Source organism: Grus americana, chromosome 1 (genome assembly GCF_028858705.1).
Source record: "Grus americana isolate bGruAme1 chromosome 1, bGruAme1.mat, whole genome shotgun sequence".
In the NCBI taxonomy this organism is placed as follows: Eukaryota; Metazoa; Chordata; class Aves; order Gruiformes; family Gruidae; genus Grus; species Grus americana.
The window spans coordinates 51199940-51215139 of record NC_072852.1 but is presented as its reverse complement, the minus strand read 5'-3'; the positions used below and the strand labels follow the sequence as shown (position 1 = coordinate 51215139).

General features: G+C 39.6%; 1 protein-coding gene across 6 annotated transcripts; it reads right to left on the bottom strand.

The window, feature by feature from the left end:
* Positions 1 to 5882: 5882 nt before the first annotated feature.
* Positions 5883 to 14902, bottom strand: MRPL42 (mitochondrial ribosomal protein L42). 6 transcript variants are annotated; one of them, XM_054812646.1, is made up of 7 exons: positions 14757 to 14902; positions 14063 to 14259; positions 13129 to 13291; positions 9621 to 9684; positions 8557 to 8641; positions 7122 to 7285; positions 5883 to 5998 (listed from the first exon to the last, which is right to left on the bottom strand). In XM_054812646.1, the coding sequence occupies exons 3-7, from the start codon at positions 13208 to 13210 to the stop codon at positions 5953 to 5955; spliced, it is 441 nt and encodes a 146-aa protein (XP_054668621.1). In that variant the 5' UTR covers positions 13211 to 13291; positions 14063 to 14259; positions 14757 to 14902; the 3' UTR covers positions 5883 to 5952. The 6 variants fall into 6 exon arrangements, with proteins under 6 accessions (XP_054668621.1, XP_054668619.1, XP_054668623.1 ...); XM_054812644.1 differs by having other exon boundaries at positions 13129 to 13287; positions 14125 to 14259; XM_054812648.1 differs by having other exon boundaries at positions 13129 to 13235; positions 14129 to 14259.
* Between the last annotated feature and the right edge of the window lie 298 nt (positions 14903 to 15200).

The window sequence follows — 15200 nt, the reverse complement described above, 5'->3', positions numbered from 1 at the left end:
ACCCACACAGCCAACATAGAGCATGTTTAGTTTAGTAGATTTGAACATGCAAATACGTGCTCTAGAATTTCTCTGCCATTTTTCTTATCTCTGCTTATGGTGAACTTGCCATGAATTTTGTTTGCACTGTGCCTTTACTCTGGATAGGAAATCCTTTTTCTTAATCCAGTTCTAAAATTTATGGAACTTGCTGCCACCCTCAGTTTCCCTATCACTAATGCCAGGATTTTAACTGTGTGAAAACTGGTGTGGGGGAAAGGGAGTTGTATAAAGATAGGAGGTATTATTGGAAAATAACAAGTGAACCCACACTTAAACCAATCAGGATTAAAAATGACAAAATATCAAAAAATATGAAAAGGGATGTGAAGCCTTACGCTTCTAACCAATGGTTAACTAATTCGGTGTCAAGAAAAAATTTTCCTGGCGTTAGTGTATTATTCAGTTGAAATCCTCAGCGCATCTTAACTAAAGCAGAAGGTGAAGATCACTGCTGCAGCACAGCTCTGATCCAGTGTAACTCCTATAGGTGTTGACTTCAGAGGAACGCTACTAGCTTATTATTTGTTTGAACAAATGCAACATAAAATTGAATAATGACTAGCAGTATTTAAGAAACATTGATCTTTACATGAAACTATAAAGCTCTGTTTTGTTAGCATTAGCGAAGAGGAAATATGTTTGTATAGTAGGATCATGCTTTAATAGCTTAACCTTTTGCTTAAGTTAATTTTTATTCTATGTGATAATAGTTTAATGCAGTAGCCTAATTTAACAGTCACTTTTCACTGTTCATTTGAATTTTCTGAGATACTTACATGGTTAAGCTTTCATTAGTTTTGGCAGGAGAGATGCTAAAAAACAGCTCTTCCAGAATTCTTTTTCTATGATTATCTCATATTTTGCTGGTAGGGAGATTCTTTTGCTGAGGAATTGTAAACTTTAGTAGCAATCAAAACTGGCCTTATTTAATATGGTAAACTGCCTCTGACCCAAGGCTCTTTTCCATCTTGACAAGCAGAAAAGCTGAATATAAGCACAACTTTTCTGTATTTATTACTTACTTGATTTTTCAGAAAGACCACTTGGCAAAGTTTCTCAGGTCTGTTGGCCATTCCAGCCTCCTGGTGCCTCCAGGTGATGAAAAACTTTGATACATTATTATAATTTCTCATCTACATCATGACACTTAATAACATGGTGCTCCATCCAGGCCATAAACTTTTACTTCTCTAGAAGCCATGCAATGCAAAATTGCTGACCAAATGGCCTGCTTGGTTCATGCAGCTTCCACATGGCTCCTACCTTTGGACATGCAGTGTCCTAAAAGCTGTACTTAAATACAGTTGGACTAACATTCTGTGTAAATGTTTTTCAATTTTTTAGAGAATTCTGTGCAAATTACCCAGGAAGTTGTCATTTTTGTGTTCATTTTTCTAGAAGTACCTAGAGGTAACAGTTGGGATCATGACCTCATGAGAAGAGGTGCTTTAAAGGTACATAAGTAACTATCTTACTTCTCCGGTGACTATACACTGGATGAAACAAAAATATAACAGCTTAAGTATTATCTTTTAGCATTGTAGGGGGTCTTTAAGGAGGTGAGATTAAAATCCTATACACAGTTTATTCAAAATTAAAAATTAAATGTGTGTGAATAACTCTATATAGAAAAGAGAGTTCCTATATATGGACTACATGCTATTGAAGGCTAGCAGAAACAGCAAAAATGTTTTTAACTTAATTTTAAGTGGAGTATTTTTCTTTTACATTTATGCTCTCTTAAATAAATAAAAGGTAAGAGTGCTTTCATTTGCTATGATACAGTAATCTGAATCTCAACTAAGCTTCATCCTCCCTTCACAGATGAGAAGGAAAAAGCACCTCCACAGAACAATGTGTGACATACTCTAGACAATAAAATCTTAAAATAAGATCAACTGCCTTGTGTAGGTACTTTTTTTTTTGTGTCAGTTGACTATAAGGGCAGCCTACAAAGATTAACTCAGGTATAGATGACTAATTAGTAGCTATCTCAATCTTAGAGATGAATCCAGCTTTTATGTATTGTAGGTGCACAATTTGTCTGATGTTTATTCTAGTGAATGGTGGGCCTTAAGTCAATTTTATTATATAGTAGCATTAAACCAAAATATACATCATCTATTACAGAAGAGGAATGCAGTGTGTATTTATTTGATCTCTTCATTATATAACTTGTTACTGGTTTTGAGGATGGAATGAGCACGTGAGGAATTACAGAAGAGCAGATTGGAATAACGGAGAAATGCAGTGTTGGCCTTCAACAGCAATCATTACTGTGACTACAGGAGCAGTGATTTGTTCCGGCACAGCAGAATTTAGGCATGGCAGCTGAAATTCAGACCTATTAAGACAGTAAATGGACCAGAAGGGAACTCTCCTATAGGGCTGAATAACTGGAGGGGTGGGAAGGGAGAGATGGATGAATGGATGGATGGGTGGGTAACTGCTCCCTCCATTATAGTGACAAAGAACAGATGCACAAAGACATGAGCTTTGTGGCAGTTGGGCCCCATTACTGCTCCACTGTTGGCTCATTTTTTATAAAACCGGGAGGGTGGGGCATTTTTTGTTGAAGTGTGAACATACACCTCCGGTACACACCACAAAAGTCACATCACTCAAAGCAAACGGGCAAAAGAACCTGTGACCCTTTGAGTCCAACCACTTTCAAACCTGTGAGGAAGTTCCTTTTTCTTAAGTGCTTACAAATTTAATTAAAGAGCAGGGTTAAATTTGGTTGACAGGGTTAAATTTGATGATACAGCTAAATCCTCTATGGCTTTAGACAAATCGAGTTGTTATTGTGCAAGATTGCCTCCTGGTGGTAGTACCAAGAATCTGCAGAACAACATAATTTGCAGAGAAAAGGCAAAAACCTGCTTTAAAAGCATGCTTCCTTTTTTAATTCCGGTCTAACTAGAGGAAGTGAAAGAATTTTCTTTTCACAAAGACATCAAGATCAATTGAGCTGCGATTTAAATGGTCTGAATTGAGGACAAACATTCTGACACTTGACTGAAGCAGAGTTTTCTAATGGTATGCTAGCAAGCAAAGCCTGAGAAAACTTTTAGTGAGACATTAAAAAAAAAAAAAAGTAAATAAAGCCCAGTAAGATGCACTCAACTGTAATCATCCACAGCAACGAGCCTAGTAAGGTCTGAAAACACTTAATAAGTACTGGATCCAAAGCAAATGGCTAAGTGCCTAAAAGCGGAGACAAAGACACCAGAGCAGACTTAACATTCAGTGAATTCTACGCAACTAAAGTTTTCAATTACGAAGAACAAGAGCAACAGAAAACAGAAATTCCAAACTAACTTTCAAATGGATTATTCTTTTGCGTAGAAGTGGGACAATAATCAAATGGATGGATTTCCAGTTCCAAGTTTTCAAGTGAAGAGAAACAGGTAAAGACAGCTTTATGTAGTTGTTCAAGGCCTAGAAAATTAGGACAGCTTGGAGTTACTGTGAGAGTAGGATTTTAATTAGGTTATGCTTCAAGTGACCCAGGAGAAAGATTTCATATAAGAGGGATTTTTAAATATCAATTTTATCTATTTAGTAACAACATGGCAGAGGGTATGTGTAATGAACACGTGTTTTGGACTCAGTTTCCAGCAACTGGTCAGGAGAGGAAGTACTTTAACGATAGCAGTCCAGCACATCGTAGACTCTCAGCCCTCAAAATGCCTGAAAAGCATCCAAAAATTTTTGGGAAACATTGAGAAATCGAACATTTCTACAGTGATCGTGGCTGTTTGATCATAAACAGGGTTTGACAGGCAAGAGCAGAAAAATGTGAGAACAGAAGGTTTCTGTAAAGCAAAATGTCTTAATAGTATTAGGCAGCAATAAGGGAAAGTATTGGGGAGAAGAACGGGGGGAAATAATTGAAAGTTTAAATTAATCCAAGGATATCTTTTCTTACGCTGGAGTAAAGTCAACCAATGACAAATTAGGTCTCCGCTTTCCAAAAAACAAAGGGGGCTCAATTTTATGCAGTGGAACATAACAAAACACTAAAAATGAGATGTAAGCTGCTCACTTATGGACCAGTATCAGGTATCATGAATTGATGAAAATACTAAAATTTGTTGTACTACAAATTAGTAAAAACTATTTTAAAAGTTACAGGCAGAAAAAAAATGGTTATTTTCATGTGATTGAACTTGCAGAGTAAGCAGCGATCCTTTTCCTAGACACAATAGACATTCCTTCATGATAGCATGTTTGTTATCACACAAGCAACACATCATCTAATATGGAGCCAAAATGACTTGGCTGATGTAGACTTAAACATGGACTGAGATATCTTACAAGCATAACAGAGAATAAGCAAAAGGATTTCATGCTCTGCCACGATAAACCGTTATCAGCTAACTGGCATTCAGATTTAAAAATACATTTTTAACAATAACACCAAGATAAATACTTGAGTAAAATTATCCAGAAGTATTTAAAGGCAGTCTTTTTACACACATCCAACATTGCTTTTTTCACAATTAAAGGAAATTCAAGGAAAAAAGGTTATTTATTAATAACTTTAGAAAAGTAAGTGTTCTTTATGCTAACAATGACCAGGATTAGAGACTTCTAGCAAAATCTGTAGATAACACACGCTGACAAAATGACACTAGACTAACAGAAGAAACAAGAACGTTCCCAGCTTATCCAAGTTGCTTTGGAAAGGAAATACAATCAAAATGTATGACACATATGGGATAATTATTTTCTGATTATTTATTAGGATCTGCTAAGAAGACTTAATGATTAAGTCACTGGGATCTCTGCAGAGGCACTATGTTCCAAGCTAGCCCTTTCTATCAGAAGGCTGATGCCTAAAACTGTAGGCTGGAGTAAAGAATCTCCTTTTCCTGAGGAAAAAAATGCTAGATGACACAGCATGTTATAATAGCAGAATCATTTAAGCACTGCAAAATGTTAAAGCTATGAAGTATAATCCACATTCCTTTAATTTAAAGCATTTTATATAATAAAGGGCCAATCCTTCCCCCTACGTAAGCTAGAAAGAGCTGGGAGTCTTCACCGACTACCTTGCCGAGACCAAGAACTCTTCCTCATTTTAGCCATAGGAAAAGCTGACCATGACCTGAGCTACAGCTACTCCGATTTATAACGAATACAGCATCCTCACTGAATGGTAGTTGGGGTGGGGTTAAAAAACAAAACCAACCCCCCCCCAATGAACCACAACCACACACAAGTTATCTCAGATATTTGGGAATGCTGGGTGATTTAGAAGGGTGAGTTACTATGCCTTGGAAGCCACAATTTAACCAAGTTGGCCAGTTTTCGGTACATGAAAATAGCCTTACATACAATCACTTGGCTGATGTAGGCTTAAACATGGAATCAGATATCTTACAAGCATAACAAGCAGCAAAACTATGTCACTGTTTTCATAAATACCTCATATAATATTTTTCATCAATACTATTTCACTGACACCTCAGTATTCAAGCTGACCTGCATTTCAGTTACTAGATTTCTTAAAAAAAAACCCCAAACCTCAAAATAACACTGAACCCTAACGTGTCCAGTTCTAGACTTCCCATTTTGACATTCTACTTCTATGCATTCACTTTACCAACCATAAGCCTCCGACCGAGTTTAATCGGAGTGCTCCATCACCTGCTACGCCCAGTTCTAAGAGTCACACATTTGCTGACCGCACACGTACAAAAGCCTTCACTGGATCCTTGTTTCAGTAGTGCAGTTCTGCTGGTTTTCTGTCAAACTAGCTGGAGTACGAAATAACAGTCAAATTTAGTTACGCATGTTTTCGTTATAGCACTCACACAGAATTGCCAAACATCTCACTTTCTGTAATTTTTATTTCCAGTACAGATTAATAGCAAAGCACTGATGATCAAGAAGTTATCTTAATTATCTGTCTTTAGGAGGATTAGGATTCTTGCGTCTTCTGTGATACCTGGAAGAAAAAAAGGCTGCAGTGAATGGAAGCTTTGGACAGTCTTTGATTCTTCTGATATTTCCCCCCGCCAGAGAGTGGTCTGGAGGTTACACAAGTAAGTAAAACACAAGATACACAACCATAACCCATCACCATTCGTTAGATGTCATCTCTGTGGTTCCATGGAGTTATGTAATGCTACTCATTTCTATTGCTATATCTGCTACAAGCACACAATAATCCAATCAGTTCTACAGCTGAATAGGTACAAAGGCTGCTGTTTATTCTTAATGCTTTGTGTAAAGTTAATTTTATTACATGGTCAGCTTTTCCTATGGCTAAAATGATTGCTACAGAACAAAGAGACTTGATATTTAAAGGAGTTATGCCAGACTGTACGTTAAATAGTGTAATATTTTGCAGACAAACTAAAAAGAAAACGCTTCACAACAAAAATGATCCCTACTTTCCTCTTAATTGCCCACCCTAAAACAATTAAGATCCTGTTTCATGCTCATTAAAGTGACAAAAGTAGAATGCCATTTGTTTCCAGTGGTATATCTGAATGTCTAAGTTCCTCTTTAAGCTCAATCATGCATATTTGCACCTCTCCTCCTCCTGGCTTTCTGAGTACAAAGCACACCAAGGTGCGCTTTTCACCATTTCACATGAAAACCCTCTACTATCCTTAAGTCCGAGACTCATCCCATTCAGTTTTTGTCTGAAAAGTTTTTAAGGAATAGACAATGCACGTTTCCAAGCTGTATTTGGTTATGTCCATTAGGGTATTTTACATACTAGATTGTCTTATGCTGACTTCACTTACGCAACTCTAATAAATCACCTGAACCAGTAGCTAACTAGATGGTATGAAAAATTCCCACTCTGTGACATATTTTACCAAAAAAAAAAAAAAAAAAAAAAAAGGTTGCAAAGGCTACCAAAGGGCCAGTGTTAAAAAACCCTTATGAAATACAGTCTTCCATTTACACAACACTGCATTTAAGATTTTATGTCGTAGCCCATGTCCTAACAGTATCTGCTCTCACATGACTTACCCTAGGTTGAATCCAGTCTTTATATTATTCCTGTATCTCCTTTTACATCCCAAAGGAATAAACATTGAAAAGAAAATACTTACTGTCCCACAGGATACCAGCGATGTTTTGTTGTGTAAAACATTTTGCTGAGCTCTTCAATTGTAGGACCTGTATTGTTCTGTAGCTCTTTCTTATTCAATCTAGATTTCAAAACTTGATCAAGGGTTTCTTCTTTATTATTCACTGGATCTGGCCGTGGTATGGGCTATAAAAACAGTAGTGTATACATTTTATTTTTCTCCTTTTTTTTGAGAAAAACAAAAAGCCAAGCTACATAGATAGCATGACAATTTACTCTCAACAGCTGAAACCAAAGGAATACAGAAGAATACTTGTAATTTTAAAGGCTGTTTACTGCCCCCCACCCCAAACAAAACCACATCAGTGTGGAGCAGATGTCCAGAAACGTCCAATTACCCCAGGTGCTAGAGCTGACTACCCTGCCCCTAAAATCTGCACTGCTGTCGTCATTATTGCTGATCTCATCCTTACAATTCACTAGCTGAATCAAAGCTTCAGTTCTACTAATACAAAAGTACTCATATTATTCCTATTTAGAAATTTATTCATGGTGATGATCATCATCGCTAAAAAAGCTTTTAGGTGATTTGTACCTTGGAGAAGAATGTCACTTTCTAATTATTTGTGGATCTGCTAAGACAGAGACATTTGTTCTCAACCCAAAACCTAACTACTAGCACCGTTACAAATATTTTTCCTTGTTTTAGTCTTTTACGCCCATTTTTCCTGAGAGACATGCAACTGATAGATTTAAAAATACTGATGTGTAACTTGCTGGCAAGGTGCTACAATGTTTTAAGTTTTCAATGAAGAATTTTCACATTGGGTACTCCAGCAAGATAGCTACTATTTGCAGTATTTTACTAGCACATGAGAACTGGAAATTTAAACAGGAAGCATACACTAAAAAAGTTTATCTAGACTTACTTCTGTCAGTGTGAAGAATACATTGAAAGTACTACTGATAGATAAAAATTCAATATTTATATTTTTTTGTGGTGTTTATGCACCCAGAGTGCTGAATGGACTTTAAAGCTCGAGTTGAAAAGAGCAGCAGCAGCAGTTCTTTATATCTTGTTGCCCAGACTGCTGCATCTGTACCCAGCTGGGAGTGTGAACTATAACCTGCATTTCAAACATCCTCTCTGAGGAGTACACTCATAGACAGATACTAGTTTTCTCTGTAGTGCACAAGTGTTTGAGTGCCTCATTTAATTTTGAGTTACTATATGCTGTGATATCTGAGCATTTCTTACTCTGCAACTTTCCCTCAATTCATCTAAGAATAAGGTCCTGCTCATGGCAGCAGCTATATTCATCGCTTAGTTCACAGACATGCTGATCACATAATAAAAAGGACCTCAGTATTTTAAGTTAAAAAAAGATGTCCTAAAGACTCAAAATTATGAACTACTTATGCCTTTACATGAGTAAGAAATAAAAATGTGTACATACCTTTGTATGCTCATATGGAATCTCAAGCGAAGGGTGGTAGCAGACAATTGTCTTCAAATCTGATGTCACTGCAAGCTCCACTTTGCTATAAAAATAAAAATTAACACTCAAATATATCCCTTACTTTTTTCAGAAATGCTGAGCAACTGAACAACCCAAGTCCCAAAGAAAACCAGATTTGACCTTGCATTTATGAATTCTTAAGAATCTTCTATTAAAAAAAAACCTTATAAAATAAGGGTCACAAATACTTGATCTGAACTTCCTCTTCCTCCCCCCCAGCCATCTTCAATTTTCTTTTTTGGATGGAGAGGAAAAAAGAGCTAAAATAAAATATTAGAGAGAGCTGGAAATATGGGGGGAGGGAGGGAATCTTTAACACTTTGAATAATTACATATAAAACTGTAGCAACACATGGGGGTAATGATCATCAGTGATACCTAGGACATCATGCCTTTATAAGAAATAAGGCACCTACACAAGAAAGAATAGAAAACGAAGCTCTGTTTGGGGTTCCAACTTGTATATTTGGTAAAAGATGATGAGCATGATGAGCAAAAAATCCTACTGAGAGGTTCCTTGAGGGAATAGGACTCTCTTCTCACCTTCCTTCCTTATTAACTTCCATGACACATTACCTTCCTAAAACTTTGTATGACACGGATGCTCTGTTTCTCACTAGATTTGTATCATCTTTTCCAGTTTCTACTCAAGTTTCCCATGCAGCAGCACAAAAATACTTGGACTTTGTCTTAACAAGCGCCAGTGAAAATGACTGCTCTTAGCTACTTTTTGCTCTTCCACAGACAAAACTGCAGGGGTACTGGGGTCATCACCACGTTTGGAATGAGTGCTGCATGATTTTTCATTATGCTTATTTTTTGAAATACTAACTTCACAATCATTACGATCAGAAGCAATACTTTACTTAAAATTATTACATATATCCACAACTGCAGAAGATGTATTTGATAATTTGCCATTATACAACTTCATGACAGAGAAAGTAGCCCTGGAATAAACGTCACATGAAAAGGCCACACATCAAAGCACGTTTAAGTACCAATTGTAGTCTTCAGGGAGAACCGAATATGTAGATTTATGGCAAGCATGATACACAGCTCCATCTGCAAAAAAAAAAAAACCCAAACACATAAAGAACATTAATGTAAAAACAAACAGAGCCATGCCAAATTTAAGAATGTTTACATTTTCATTCAGTTCTAAAGTCTTAATCAGGGATTATAATCACACTCAGTTTTAGATTAACAAAACCCAAATACTGTCTAAATAGAAGTTCCCTTTACTACACAGATTTCTAGTGCAATCAAAAAATACAGTATCTAGGTAGGTAAGGCCTACATTTACCTTTCCAATTGTATTGTTTTCCTAAGAAAAATCACAGTATGAACAAAATACCTATAGGTTTCACCATTAGAGCATATTATTTATACATGCAAAGAACATTACCTTATGACTTAGAGGGAAGATCGTCATTTCATTCATAGCAATATTTATTATAAAAAATTTGTACTTCGCTGGCAGCTGCTATATATGTTATACAAAACACAAAATGATAACATCTTCGCTGCTGTAACACTACAGAACTTCACCCCTTGCCCCAGGTTCCTGTTGCTCCAAGGAAAGCAATTACAAGTAGTAAAGAAGGACAACAGCATCTGCGACTGTCCTAAGTGGGCTGAGAGAAGGGATTATCTCCCTCTACTCAGCACCTGTTAGACCACATCTAGATAATATGGCCAGTTTGGGGCCCTTTAATAAAAGATAAACTAGAATGAGTTCAGCAAAGGCTGGCCAAGATGGTCAGGGGCTGCAGCACCTGCCCTGTGGGGAGAGGCTGAGGGACCAGAGCTGGCTCAGCCTGGAGCAGAGACAGTTTTGGGGAGACCAGCAGCAGCCCCCAGCGACTATGCATGAGGATGGGGGTTACTGAGGAGAGGGAGCCAGTATGTTCACAGCAGTGCACGGTGGCAGGCCATGAAACACCACCTGTACCTTGAAACGAGAGGCTCTGACTGGATATGCAGAGGAACATTTTCCTCGTGAGGACAGCCAACCAGTGGGACTGGGGCCCAGGCAGGGCTGTGCAGTCTCTGTCCTTGGAGAGTTCAAAGACCCAGCTGGACAAAGCCCTGAGCAAGCTGGTGTGATTGCAGAGCTGAGCCTGCTTTCAGCAGGAGGTTGGACCACAGACCACCCAAAGTCCCTTCCAACTGAGGTTTCCCATGGTTCCATTCCCATTTTTTCATAGAATCATTTAGGTTGGAAAAGACTTTATGTTAAAAGGTGTTAAACAGTAACAGTTCCTTATATAGGAACCATACCATAGGCATCTTGCCTTCCACAACCATGTAGGTATGCATGCCTAAGGTGGGCCTGGGAGGTGTCTGCAGTTGACTTCTACTGGCAAACCCCTTCCTTTACTGCCGGAACCCAACAAAAATCCACATGTAAGTTTCTGAGCCCAGTGAAGCCCCCCACAGTGGGGCCTGGTGGGATCCACCTGTCCCAGTGGGGAAAACGCATCTTTGGGTGTAAACTGGCAGGACTGATCGAGAGAGCTTTAAACTAGAACTGATGGGGCAGGGAGATATCACCAGGATTGCAGCAGGTAAGCCAAGGGCTGGCATGGCATCACCAGGGGGTGGCAATGCTAGTGGGAACATTGAGCACGGAGGGTTCAGGAGTGTATCTGAAATGCTTGTACAGCAATGCACGCAGTATGAGAAACAAACAGGATGAACTGGAAGTATTGGTCACCTCCCAGAGCTACAGTATCATTGGTGCTAGTGAGACTTGGTGGAATGAGTCCCACGACTGGAGTGGTGGGATGGTGGCTACAGGCTATTCAGGAGGGATAGGCAGGGCAGGTGGACGTGTCCCACTATACATAAGGGAGAGGTTTGGTTGCATGGCCTTTACAGTTAGTGATGATGTGGTTGAGGGTTAGGGGAACGGAAAACAAAGGAGTTGTTGTAGTGGCTGTCTACTACCGATCGCCCAGCCAGGATGTAAGCACTGATGAGTTATTCTATAGGCAATTAGGAAAAATTTCTGTATCGGTAGCCCTTGTCCTTATGGGAGTTTTCAACTTCCCAAACATCAACTGGAAATATCATCCTGCTGCGATGAGCAGGTCTTGGAAATTCTTGAAGTTTGTAGGAGATAACTTCTTGTCATAGGTACTCAGCTGACTAGGAAAGATGTCCTCCTAGACTTGGCATTTGGGAATACAGAAGGACTCGTGAGGGACGTGATGGTAGGTGGCTGTCTGGGCCACAACAATCATGAAATGATTGAGTTTTAAATTTTCAGTGCAATGAGAAAAAAAGGACAGCAGGGTTGCTACCCTGGACTTCAGGAAAGCAATCTTTAAGCTATTCAGGGAGCTGTTTAGCTGAGTACCCTGGGAACTTGCTTTTGGGGGCTTAGGAGTCCACGAGTGCTGGTCAGTCTTTAAGAGCCACCCTTTAGAAGCACAGGAGCAGGCAATTCCACTGTGTTGTAAATCAATCAAACGGGGCAGAAGACCAGCTTGGCTGAACAGGGATTCAGATTTCCAACTGAAATAGTCTATTCTATTAATCTACCACTTTAAGAACTGAATTACAATCACGAGAACTAAGTCATAGCATGTTCTGAGCCTTCTGTTTTCAAATAAGTCATGAAAAGGTTTCAGCTTTTTTCTGACATGTCATTTTATGTAGACCATCTTTAGTTTTAATACAAATAGGATTCTTCTTGGCTGTTCATAATGAAGGGGGAGAGCATTCAGTGTGTCAAAACTGGGACAGCTGAAAGAACCAAGAAGAAACTTTTGTGTAGCTATTTTCCTCTCAGAAATACTTTACATGTAAAATTCTAAAATTTAAATTTAAATATAGCTAATATATTTAAATATATATTTTATATCTAAAATTCTTAAATTTAGAATTTCTGTTAGCACTTCCATGATTCAGTTTTTCCAATTAAACCATTCTTAGTTATTAAGAAGTTGAGTTCTGGTAAAATATTACTGCAAATAGTTTGTATTTCTTCCCCCTACTTGCCCACTAACCTCTAAAATGTAACACGTCCATCATATTTTCTCAATTCCTGACTTTTCTACCACCTTTATTATCTCCCCTACATCTTTCTATTGACGTCTAAAACACGGACAAAAAAAAAATCTAAGAAATAATATGGCCTGTTTTCACTTGTTGTCTGTTTATGTTAAGTAATGAGATTGTACTGCAGCCTTTTCTCACCACTGCTTGTAAGTCTGAAAAAAATAAATTTAAATCTTCAAATATAATCAGTGGTAAGAGAAGTGGTATTTACAAGCTAATTAATAAATTAGAGGAGCATCATATGTGGGCCATGGAAGCATTAAAAGAAAACAAACAAATCAGGATATGCTTTAGTTATTAGCAGATAACATGAAATATAAGACTTGATTCTGTTCAAATAAAAATTCACTTCCATGCTTCCATTACTTTAAACAGTACAGGAAAGAGGCTCTGAAAGAACAAATTTTAATATAGGACTTCTACAATTTCATCACTACTTACTCTGCAGTGGGGCCTGCTTACAGGTTGCTGCTGAACGCATCCGAAGGAAACTGGACCACGCACTTCTAAGCAATGTTGCCATGCTGATAGCAGACAGGAAACCAGTCCTGGATAAGGTAGAACTCAAATGGACACTGTATCCTTTTTTTCTGCAGAACACTCTCTGAAAAAAAAAAGTTTTATAATTGTTCGGGGTACAAAAGACTAACAATTTAATTTCTTGAATATCTTAAGGATAAATAAAATTTGTGCAGTACAATCCTCATTATCTGTCAGTTGTTTACAAATGTAGAAGTTAAGATACTGGCACCTGCCTCCTTAATAGTCAAATGTGGTACAAGACTATTTAGTGAGAATACTCTTTGAAGGTATGTTATTAACTTCAAAAAAGTTTCCAAGCTTAGGTCTTCTCACAGTTTTTCTACTGGTACTCACCCACCTAAGTTCTGCATCCTTCCTTCTGCACACTCCACAGAATTAGTCCTGAAACATGCTTTTGGTGTTCACAATGTAAATATCATTGCCCAGTATAAAAATAGAAATACTTATAAATAACATCTGCTGTAGTTAATAAACTGTCTAGATGCAGTTGGTTTCATCTACCTGAAAACTATGAAACACCATTCAGAATACCTTAAATATTACCCCAAATTTCACAGAAGCAAAAGGACACATCTTACTTTTTTAAACACCTTTCTTAAACATCTTTTTTTAAACATCTTACTTTTTTAAAGCATCATTATAAGTTAATCTTAAAAGCAATTTTATTTTTTTTCTGTAGACAATGAAAACTTAACTGGAGACAGTTTAAAGATATACTTGTAAAAAAATAAACAAGACCTCTTTGAAACTACATTGTATTTAGCATTCAAGAACATCACCAGAAGCATATATTTTGCAATTTTTATAAGTAATTATCCATCATTTTCTTTACCTGTGGCAAGTGCTGCTGAAGTTAGAGAACACTAACACAGCATCTACAGAGCTGCTCATCACTTGCCTTTGAAAGCTCGTTAACAAGGGTGAGGAGAACACGGCGGATCTGGACGGCCTTGTCGAAGGACGGGGTTCCAGCACCGGCCCGTTCTCGGCCTCACCTCAAGGACAGTTTAACCCGGGACATTCCCATCCCTGAGGGGGCACACAGAAAACCCTTAAAGGTCTGACTGCAACGAGCAGGAACAGAAAACATGACGCTTCTAGGATTAAAGAATATTTAGCTTTAAAAAAAAAAAAAAGTCACTAATCCATCAAAGCAAGCGAGTGCCCGTTATAAAAACGGATCCGCAGGCTATAAAAAAACCCAACAGACAAACAAAAACACCAGAGTGTGAAACACAGCGATTTAACCCCCCTGAAAGCACATAAACTCTCTTCCTATGGCCCGTTTCGGAGGCCTACCTGGCGGTTCCCCTCCATCAGCCGGGCACGCTTTGTCACTAACTACAAAAACGAGGGGGGCAGCGCTGCAGATCGCGACCTTCAGGCGAGGCGGCCCTGCCGTCGCCGGCAGCCCGCGGAGACGAGCGCTTTTCCGGCGCAGACACAACAGACGGCCCCAGCAACCACAGCCATGAGGGGACCCCGGCCTGCCTGCCTGCCTCCAGCCGCGACGGCGGAGCAGTTACCTGTGCGGACGCCGCCGCGTCCCCTCAGCAGCCCGCCGACGGCCACAGCACCGGAAGCAGCACCGAAGACCATTCCGGTTCCTCCGGCAGCTCGCCCCGTGGCACGCCGGGAGACGTAGTGCGGGCGGGCCGGCGGATGGGGCCTACCCCGGACGGGGTGCCCTGCTGCCACCTCCCTCCCTGCCCGCCTCCCTGCCCGCCTCCCTGCCCGCCTCCCTGCCCGCCTCCCTGCCCAGCCTCGGCAACAAACCCTGAGGCGCTTCGGAACGCCGCTGCGGCGCTGGCGAGCTGCCCTTCGGCCGTAGGGGCGGCCGGCAGGGCTGGGTTAGGGGGGAGCGGGCAGACGCCCACCGCTCGTCCCCGCTCTTGGTGCTCCCCGGCGGTCCCGGGGCGGGTTTCGGGGGGCTGCGAGCCGCTCGGGCACCCGCAGCGGGGGCGGGGGAG

What these genes read in the sequence shown, in the direction of transcription:
- MRPL42 (XM_054812643.1), bottom strand. An exon ending in TAAGCAGGCCCCACTGCAGA is followed by an intron (nt 9,685 to 13,128) that starts GTAAGTAGTGAT and finishes TTTTTTTTGCAG; the next exon opens with ATGGAGCTGTGTATCATGCT. An exon ending in TTCCATATGAGCATACAAAG is followed by an intron (nt 7,286 to 8,556) that starts GTATGTACACAT and finishes CTGTTTTTATAG; the next exon opens with CCCATACCACGGCCAGATCC.